General features: G+C 31.4%; 1 protein-coding gene across 1 annotated transcript; it reads left to right on the top strand.

The window, feature by feature from the left end:
- Window positions 1-1,945: 1,945 nt before the first annotated feature.
- LOC139482831 (uncharacterized) lies at window positions 1,946-10,975 on the top strand. Its single transcript, XM_071266876.1, has 3 exons — window positions 1,946-2,400; window positions 9,069-9,260; window positions 10,393-10,975. The coding sequence occupies exons 1-3, from the start codon at window positions 2,118-2,120 to the stop codon at window positions 10,626-10,628; spliced, it is 711 nt and encodes a 236-aa protein (XP_071122977.1). The 5' UTR covers window positions 1,946-2,117; the 3' UTR covers window positions 10,629-10,975.
- Window positions 10,976-11,253: the final 278 nt, after the last annotated feature.

Here is an 11,253-nt window from a genome sequence, read left to right on the forward strand (position 1 = left end):
TTCTGCATAGAATTAAATGGATGTATGTCATGGTCTTATAATAATATAACTAATGATTGCTATCTTTGGGACGTGGAATATTACAATTTGACTTCTGTAACTGTGAGGCCAGAAATTGGATGGAATTATTTCACGACTAACAAAGGTTTGCTTTTTTAACAGTCCCTTAACACGTTTTTAAAACATATAGATTACATACTTACCATTAAAATTTCGGAATAGTGCAGAAAGTACGTCCGAGATCCAAACTAGAAATTGAGACTTTATGTTAGAAATTTCAAGATTTTTAAAGAGTTGTAATGTTATTTCAATATTTCAAACTCGATATAAAAATCTGAATTTCTGAATTCCATTTTAAGATTTGAATTTTAGACAATATCTGAAATATCTTTTCCATCTAACATCCGAATGAGACATTCAAAACTCATACGTCGAAAAAACTGACGACGCCCCGCAACAAAAGACCAACAATTCAAAACTTAAACGCAATTTAGAAAATGTAAGACAGAGCAACACGAACTCCACCAAAGACCTGAATTAAATATATTAATTATAGAATTAGAATCTTGTATAGTAAGACTGAATCTATATAAATAATGTAGCAATTACATTGCTTATAGTTTCGTTTAATAAGCAGTTCGTCACCTCTGAACTGTTAAAATTGAAACTTTTATTTCTCAACACCCATCAGTAGTATGAGAATATTCTGAACAATGATAATAACGATAACAAATATATAAAGCAATGAAATGAATGGAATGGCAAGGTTACAGATGACATGTTATAAAGTTTATCTTTTTATGGAAATTACTGTGGAAAGCAATAAACATAATTTATAACATACTTATTGATTTAACAATTATATTTTGCAAGTTTGATAACTATGTATAATGTAAATTGTAATTATTATAACAAAAAAGTTGAGACTTTATGTTGAAAAACTTTATAGTATTAGGTTATTTATACACATTGAAGTCTATGCCCTTTCATTTAAAGAAGGATATTCAATCAGATAGTGAAAATCATCACAAATTTCATTAAAAAAAATGCATAAATCACAGATGCGATCATCACGTTTGAAACCCCAAAACTACTTTATTCTTTTGGTAATTTATGTTTCAAACACCTAAAATTACAATATTTCTTTCGAAGATCATGTCGTAGATCGTTAACCCTTCCGGAGCACCTGAGACAACCCCAGTTTTTTAAGTTCGTGTTGCTCAGTCTTTTTAATTTCTATGTTGTGTTTTGTACTGTTTTTGCTTGTCTTCTTTTTTATTCATGGCTTTGTCAGGTCATTTACGACTTATGAGTTGAATATCCTGCGCCTCTCTTTTTAAAGTTCTATAGTTGATACAGTAACACTGTGCTGAATCATAAACAGTAATAATCCATGTATGGTTAAATTGATCACAGATGTTTAACAGTTGTTTGACTATATTTGATACCTTTTTATTCTTTGGTTCAATTTGTGACCCCTTATGACAGTCAGTACATTGGAAGACCACACTTATTGAAGGTATTTCAATAATTATGTACAATTTATTTAAAATAGAAAAGGTGATAATATGCATGATATATGATAATTTGTACAAAGTTGTAGCAATTTTGTCTTTCTAATTATGAGTATTTTCCAGAGAGCAATCATTCTGTCTTGGTTAAAACATCAAATTTAAGGAAATCGGTATAGTTCACCATACATGGTACAATTTTGGTTTACATTTCTTCAAACTAAGACTATACATATAACGTTACGGATAGTAGGATTCGCTTATAATGTTATTGGTAAAACCCCAAATTTATAACCATACATTGAAATAGGTAAAATCATTGCATCAAACATCTTAACCTGTATATTACTAGGTAAATTCAGTTTTTTTTTTTTACATCTTTAACAGTACTAAATATAGCTTGTGAAAGTTAGGTTTTAACGGATGTATAGTATAAGATAAAGACAAATACTGTCACTGTTAAGCCGGAAAATGACCATTGATTCATTGTGATTCACTAATAAGTACGAGATGAACATCCTCTGCCAGTGACAATGTTACGACATATTTATACGTACTTGTGCTTCAATTAAATTGTTTAGTTGTACTTAATTTACCTTACATGTCATGGATAGCCCTTACTATAACGTTAACTCCGTTCGGGATAAAAATTTGAAAGGACCTCGAGGAATTACTGCAGAGCAAGTTAATCAATATGAAAGTTTAAAACGTGGTATAGATAATAATATTGACACTTATGATGATTTACAATTAAAAAAAGACAATTTACAAGTCAAGGAATTAAAATCAAATAAAAAATATTGGTTGTGCTGTTTACTTGGATTATTTGTTGGATGCTGTGTTGCAAGTTCTGTGTTTTTGGCTGTTATATTGACTAGAAATAATAATGGTGAGTAAAAAGATCAATTTAATCTGTGATAAAACATTGCCATCTGTTTCTGCACATTTACCCCTCAGAAACAAACTGTAAATTTTTAAAATGAGTAAATTGACAACGGTAGATAAAAATTGAAATCTATAAAATTTTCATTTTTTTGAAACATAAATAAATGATTACAACCAATCTCCTCTTCAGTCGATGTCTTTCTTTCATATATCCTTCTGTTTACCTCATACAGCTATACTTGTATACTTTTTAAAACGATACCCTCAAAGTGTAAGTCATACTTGAATTATTGTTTGAACATATCAAGACAAATCCTAAATTAATAAAAAAAAAAAAATCATACAAAATGTTGATATATGTAAACGACACGACACTGATTATGTTTTTACTTCCGATTGTTCTTTAAGTATTACTTTCACTAAGTGCTATAAAGATGGAGACAACAATAAGCTAAACTCCGCCCACTCACGTGATGCACACGTTAACAACTACTGTACTAGTCGGCAGGGAATTGAACGCTTTCCGAAATAATTTGTATCAACTCCATGCAAAAATTAAGAATTTTAAATTGTCAAAATCATTCTTTCAAAAATAATGAAAATAATATAAATTGCAAAAATCGATAAATATTGTGGATAACTTTCAAGATAGAGAACGACCATCGTTCAAGACGCATACTAGGATCGTTTTGAAATAACCCATTAAATCAATACATTTAGAAATATTAGATATTATGTCATTGGTATCATACATGTACGTCTAAACGATGTTCAATAACACCAGAAATAATCAACCTACATATACGCGAAATATCTAAAACAAATAAAAGATGACAACCGCCTCGTTGGAATCAGGAATAGCACATTACGAGTGTTGGAGACGGTCTTCTGACAGATATACAATCATTATGCTTCCTTTTCAATTCATTTTAAGATACAAATAGAGCATTATGAAATTATAAATTATACCATTCTTGTTATTCGTTATGTATATTTCTACAACAGAAAGTAAGCAACTATAATTTTTGAAGTTTTTACAATTTCCTGAGGTTTATTTTTTTTACCTTGATTTACATCTTTTTAATGAGTTTATGAGATTTGAAAATCAGTAAACTAGTGTTGTCTCTGATCATTGTCGTCAACTAACATATATCAATAGAGGTTACAACTTGTTACAACTTTGACCATCACACTATATAATTGACAAGTTGACTCCTTATTAGCAGTCGAGTATTAAAGAAATAAATTGCTTTTTTGTGTAATAAATTCATAAGTCAAACGTAAGAGAATGTTGAATACTTAAAATATTTAAATCTTATTGTATTGCCGATGAGAAATCTTGTTTAATTATCATGTATTATTTCGCTCTATTTAAGTTTCTCAGTTTTCAAAGGAAATATGTAGTGCATGCACTGATCGATTTACACCAGATTATGAAAATGTTGACACTATTTATCAATTCTTTAATTCTATTGCGCATGTTTTTGTTTTCTGTTTAAAGTTTTCCAGTTAATAGAGCATTCGGTTCAATGAAGACGACCACAATATTACGTCCCTACGCATTGCAATGAATGGAAATCGATGCTTGTTCAGACAATCCTTACATTTTGCACTGTTATCAGTTCGGTCATGTTTTTCATTTTTCTTATTCACTCATATCTAACTTATAAGAAAGGTTACAGTAAGACGTGAAAGTGTCTGCTCTCCACCCCCTTTGACCAATAAGCAATTTCAGGAATATTACGCGTTGTGCGTACGGAAATATTTCAAACGATTTAACTCCAATTAGGTCGGTACTGCTGGTTAACACAAGGACCCAGAATATGCTACCCATCTAGCGTAGTATGATACATTTGCCATGTAACTACAGACTGTGAAAGGTTGAAACTCCTTTGAGAAAAAAAGCAAAATCACAAAAATACTGAACTCGGAGGAAAATTTAAAACGGAAAGTCTCTAATCAAATGGCAAAATCCAAAGCTCACTTCAATCGAATGGATAACAAATGGCATTTTTCTGAGTAGGTACAGGTATTTTCTTATTTAGAAAATTAATCATGGACGGTTTTGGCCGAAGTGTCCATTCTATTTCATGCTTTTTGACTGTAGTCGTTAAAACCCTTTAGGTCCGAGTATACCTTGTGATTAATTAAGAAACGCGTGATGTACGAATGGACATTATACATTTTTTTTTTAGCAAAAAAGCTTTATCGGTTTCGCCTGTGCCTTTTGCTCAACAGCCTAGCACTGCATCAAAGGGAATACAACGGATTTGTAACTTCGAATATGCTTGACCAGACATTTATAAGTCTGGTCAAGCATATTCGAAGTTACAAATCCGTTAAATTAGTAAAGCCATTAAAGTGTCAAGCATTTATCAAAATAACAGAGTACTAAACTAAATAGTTAAACAATGTCGATCTTACATGCTAAAGCTGAAAATCCCCCAAACAATATAATTTCAATGTATCGCAACGTCAGGAACCAACAAGAAGCAGATTGTAATTTCTGTCGTGCATAATACTCATATACAATATATATCGATTTATATTTCATCATATTGATATTGTGAAATCAAGATGCGCGACAAAAAAAAAAGAAGTCTTTGAAAACCGTTCGCTGCCTTCACTCGTCATTAAGCCTCATATGCTTGGGATCATATATAAACTTCACACCATTTGCGAGTATGGTCTCGAGAAACGATGATAGTCCGTCGGACGGGGACGATAAATGGCTGACCCGTATAGAGAGAGCGCAATATCTCTTGCACGTAAAAGACACCTTTATAGATTTCGAAAAAGAGCAGGCTAATGCCGCTAAAAGGCAGCACTCACACCGGCAAAGTGGAAAGGGATTAGTATAAATTGTAATAAATAAATTTGGTGTTTTTACTGTCTTCTGATACGTTCAAATTAGTTTTATTTTCAATGTTGTCAATTTTGATGGTGACACGCCCACTCTGACGTTGTGTATTCATACGCCAACATGTGTGTACGTTGTGATTGTTAATATAAATAATATAAAAAGTTCTTTGAGCCTTATTTTTTATAGAAATTTATTTATAATTAATGGCAATAATTTATTTTGATTTTATTGAACCATAAAACTAGTTTTTGACTCTTCACATTTTACATAATCCGCTACGCGGATTATTCAATGTGAAGAGTAAAAAAATAGTTTTATGGTTTAATAAATTTAAAATAGATAATAGCCATTCATTAAATAACTTGTTTCCAAATCCACCATCAATAATTATATTAAAACTAAGCTTCATATGCAAAATACCTTATAACCGGTACATTTCATATATCAATCACAGATATGTCCAGTTCTACATATTTAGTAAAGCCATTACAGTATAGCATTTATCAAAATAACAGAGTACTAAACTAAATAGTCAAAAAGTGTCGCTCTTACATGCTAAAGCTGAAAATCCCATGTTTGTCCATTTAAAAAGAATATAATCTCAATTTATCGCAACGTCAGGAACCAACAAGAAGTAGATTATTTACGATCACAAATTTTACTATTTATATGAATATAAATCAAAAAGCTCACTGAAGCTGTTCACAAAATAATCTTTATAATACGGTTTTCATCAGCTTATGCTTATAAATGACCGTTTAATCGTATATGTCATGTATTAAAAAATACAGGAATTAAATGTTTTTTTTAAGATATTATTATATTTTGCATACCGGATATTGTAATTCCTTCAATATTAGTTCATTTATATGTTTTGGAGTTTAGTATGACGGCCATTCTTTACTTAACTAGCACATATTTTTCTTTAGTGGTCAGCCCCCGGGTTCGGGATTTTTTCGCGAGTTGAAGACCCATTGGTGGCCTTTGGCTGTTTTTTGCTCTTTAGTCAGATTGTTATCTTTTTGACATTCCATTTCCATTCTCAATTTTATTTTGATATCTTAAGAGGCTAGAATTATTTTTATCTTGCCTTTTAATGCATACTGGTTCGTAATGTACAAACGTGTTCTTAAAAGCCATGTAAATGAATGAAACAACTTTTAACCGAAAATCACCTTTTGCTGTATAGAAGAAGGATGCATGTTTAGCCCCCGTTTTTACCGAATCCAATTTACATTAATTTCATAAACTTGAAAGTAGAAACTCAATACGCAGTTATTGAATATTGGTCTCATACTACAGCAATAACATACATTTCAATGTCTGTTCAACAAATTGATTGGGAGAGGATGGATTAGGGGATATAATGTATAACTAAGAAGTGAGAATGGATTGACGAAAACGGACTGTGTTTATATGATAATCGTCGGATATAACTAAAAAGTCGGAACTTTTTATTTTAAATGGGGTAATATTTATGCAATACTCTTGATCATACCAATTTTAAATAAAGCTACACCTGTTATTTCTTATACTGACACCAATTCTATTGCATCCAAGATTTTCAACTACTATAGGGTTTTAGAGGCCTTTAACCTCAAAGATGTGAAATCCAAGCCTCCGGATTGCCCATGTGCATCGTCATAATTAAAGACCAGCTGGTCATGTTATTACTGGTGACCTTGGCATCGTTACCAATGAACAACTAAGAAAGTTGTTAGCCAAGGGACGAAAATATTAAATTTCCCAGCCAATCAACTGGAAAAAAACTTACTGATGGATGCAGTTGAGGACTTTGCAAGAAAATGGGTAAAGCCCAAACCAGACGAACCAGAACTGGACACTTTGTCTGAATGGATCAAAGCTATTTGATCGTGCATTCAGAAGCGCATTCAAAAGTTACGATGTACTATGAGCACAAGAGTTACTAACCCTTTCAAGAATCCAGATGTTGTGGATGCTTTATCCTCTTTGCATGACAAATATGTCGTTGTTCCAGCAGATAAAGCCTCTAATGATATTGTCTTCATATGTAAAAACCATTATTTGCAATGTCTCAAAACAGAGCTTGGAATAAATAGAACAACTGGTAATCCTACATATTCCTTAACAGCATTTACCAAGGACGAGATTTTACAAAATCACAAATCTGTCCTTCTTTCTTTTGGTATCAACATCAAACAAAACGAAGAAAATTTACCATCATTATAGTGGATACCAAAACTACACAAAACTCCATATAGAGAACGATACATAGCTGGATCGTCAAAATGTTCGAATAAACATCTTTCTAAAATACTGACTACTATTCTATCTACAGTTTTCTAAAGATGGCCTTCGAAAAAATTGTGATGAGATATATTCTGCCAGTGGTGTTAACCAGATGTGGATTCTCAAAAATTCGAAAGATCTACTGCTTAATCTTCGATCACAATCTTTGCAATTTGCAGCAACATAAAGACTTTTGATTTTTCGACCCTTTCCACTACTATTCTCCATGCTCAGTTGAAAGATCGTCTCCACCATCTCATTAAACAGAACTATTTATATAAAAATGGGAAACGTAGATACAAATTTCTTGTTTGGGTTACAATAGTTCATATTTTGTGAAGAACCACACCGAATCTACCAGAAAATATACTGAAGATGATATTATCAAAATGCTGGACTTTATGTCTTAACGTTTGTAGTTGTAAATCGTATTTTTTTCTGTTGTATTCGTGTGTTGTGTTGGGGATAACTACTCATTAATTTTGGATCAACGAAATTTACACGATATATTTGGACTCGATTTGATCAGTAAAAACACCCACAAAGCTAGATAATACAATTAATTATCTAATTACTACCACAATTAAATATAAATTAATATTATAATTTTCACTGTTATTAATATAAGTTAGATAAGTCATACAAATCTAATCTTAAGATTCATCCAAATTCTTTCTTAATTTTCGGAACACGTTTTAGAATTTTAAATTTGACGTCACTTTGGGCGTTTCATTGAATATGGGTAGCAGGACTGTGATTCTGTAATGTATTCGTTTTTATTCTATAGCTAGTCACCACTTCAGCTTAATCATGTATATTTATTATATAGTCATTTTATAAAATTTACTGTTTGCAAAACATAATAACGATGTTTTTGTCCCAGGCGGATAACCCTGGCCTCACAACTATTGGAACTTTTGGTCCTCGGCGATCTTCAACTTTGTAGTTGTTATGGCTTTCAAAATTTTTACATCTGAGCATAGTTTTGTGTGGACATAGCGCGCGTCTGGCGTATACAAATATTTTTTAACCAGTTATCTTTTGATGGCTATTATTCGTTTGTTTCTCTGTCCTATATTTTCTTCCATTTATCTGTTCATTTATTGTAACCCTGTCGTGCAATGTTGTCATTTTGATGTTATAATGAACACTACCATTAAAGCGGGAGGTTTGGAATGCCACAAAACCAGGTTCAACCAACTTTTTTTTCATAAAATGCCCTGTACCAAGTCAGGAAAATGTCCATTGTTACATAATAGTTCGTTTCTGTGTGTGTTGTATTTCGGTGTTGTGTCTCTGTTGTGTCGTAGTTCTCTTATATTTTATACGTTTCCCTCAGTTTTAGTTTGTTACCCGGATTTGTTTTTTCTCTATCGATTTATGAATTTTTAACAGCGGTATACTACTGTTGCCTTTATTTAAAATTGATATTTCAGAGGAGGTTTTAAAAAGCTAGAAAAGAAATGTCGAGAAACAAACTAATGTCTGAAGTATTGATATTATGTTGTGTTACTATTTATTCGTACTTTTTTTTTCAGAATGTATGGCATTAAGCGACAGGTGTCCTGTTTCCAATGGTTACATATTGTATGCTGATTTATGTTTTTGCTTTAAGTACATAAATACAGCTTTACCTTATAATAATGCCACGATGCAATGTTTGTTAGATGGAGCTGAGCTAGCAAGAATAGACACAGAAGTCTTACAAAAAAGAATGGAAACATATCTAGGTATGGTTTAATGGCAATGTTAAATAGTTTATATCAAACCAGAAGTGCTAAAGTTTATAGGTATATCATAAATTTTTACATATCTTCATAAGAGAACATTTCAAATACAATTGGAGACAATACTACCTAGTATATATCATTCAGGGGATTGTCATGTAATGTTGTCATTTTAGTTGAATAATTCACATTGCAATAAAAGCGCGAGGTTTGGCTAGGCACAAAACCATAAGGTGGGGGCGTACATATGAAACGCGCGTCTGTCCTGTACTTTTCACGCCTGGTAAAAAAATGTATCTACGATGAGTTTAAATACACAAACTAATGAAATAGTATTCACTTCGTCGAAACTGATGATGACAAATGTAGCCTTGACATATGTGATGCCTCTTTAATTGTATCTTGTCAGAACATACTCACCCTTCTCGACCAATGGAAATACATTTGTTTTCTTCTAATATTCATAGTACATGGCTCCAAAATCTAAATTACTACAATAATGAAGTGTAAAAACCCTAAAAGGCATTGTCCATAAACTGTAAAATAAATAGATTTTTTTTAAAAGAAACAACGGCTGTTGATTACAAAAAAATCCAACCCAAGCATATCAAGTCTACACGATTGCAGTATTAAATTTGATTGATGAAGATTTTTTTTATAACAAATTAAAAATAATAAAATAAAGGAGTTCTATATATCATTTATGGAATTATTTATCCCGTTCTGTTATCACTATCGCATAGCTATTTATTCTATCTGTTGATATGGCCAATTAAATATAAATTGTTCCCATTTTCAAAAATCATGTTAATCAAAGTGAGCTGCTTTTTAAGTTTGAAGATAGCATTGAGAGATTTTAATTTTGTTATGTCACTGGAAGATGTGAATATGTTCTAAATTGGTCAGACAACACATGGCTATGTTTCATAAACTACGCCTCGCGCTTTAAAATTCATAAAAACATGATCAAGTATTCTCTAACCAACAGGAAACTAGGATCTATAATAAATACAAGAAATCACTTTACCTAAGATATATTTCGCTGCTAAATGATTTTTCAGCATATACATACTTCATTACTGTCAAACTCTTTTAAAAGACGTACAATCTTAACAAAAATACAACCACTTTTCAGACACAGTAGATAATGGTGAAGTGTGGATTCAAGGTATTTTAGATAATGCTAGTGGAACAGCTGTTTGGAGATATAATGATGGAACAGAAATGACGTATTTTAATTGGAACTCAGCATTAAACCAACCAGAGCTCACGCCTGGTGAAATATACGTGTTAATCAGGAAATCACAGGGATATAGGTGGCACGATGGACATGCATTTGCTCGTCTGGGAACATTGTGTCAAATTGTATAACATTTCACTTACCATGAATTATTGAGAACAGTGTGTTATTTTGTATTAACATTTAAAATATAATAGAAATCAATATTGTAAAATCCATGAAATGTTTGGTGGTAAATACCTTGTATCTGGTTTGTAAATCTTACCAAATCATACGAAAATGTGACAATAAAATGTTACCCAAATGAATAAATATCAGAATTTGACTAAGACACATTTTATATTTAAATATCTCTTGAATTAATTTTGATAGACAACTGGAAACTAGGACATAAAGCAAACACAAGTTTTAGTTATTCCAATTGTAAACTTCATGTTTTTTAAAACAGTTCTACTTCATTAAAAATGTCTTAAGTTTACAATCGATTTGACATTACTAAAAATAAATGCGAATTGCCCAGAAAGTGTCCACAAATGATGTTCATTCTAATCGACAATAATTGTTGCCTTTCAATTATTAGTTTTATGAAATGACAGTATTCGGGTATTTATAAGATAGACAATTTTCATACAATATGTCAAACTTAATATACAAGTCGTTGGGAGTTTAAAAGTTTAAGCCGTCATATTTATCATATATTTTAGTTTTAAGTCGTCACTATCAAGGAAAACATCAAAAAATGAAGCAGTCTTTAAT

Source organism: Mytilus edulis, chromosome 7, assembly GCF_963676685.1.
Source record: "Mytilus edulis chromosome 7, xbMytEdul2.2, whole genome shotgun sequence".
Lineage (NCBI taxonomy): Eukaryota > Metazoa > Mollusca > Bivalvia > Mytilida > Mytilidae > Mytilus > Mytilus edulis.

Bases quoted from the DNA above. Each gene is read 5' to 3' on its own strand.
- LOC139482831 (XM_071266876.1), top strand. From the start codon at position 2,118: ATGGATAGCCCTTACTATAACGTTAACTCCGTTCGGGATAAAAATTTG. The intron at 2,401-9,068 runs GTGAGTAAAAAG...TTTTTTTTTCAG, and splicing joins ATTGACTAGAAATAATAATG to AATGTATGGCATTAAGCGAC. The intron at 9,261-10,392 runs GTATGGTTTAAT...ACCACTTTTCAG, and splicing joins AAGAATGGAAACATATCTAG to ACACAGTAGATAATGGTGAA.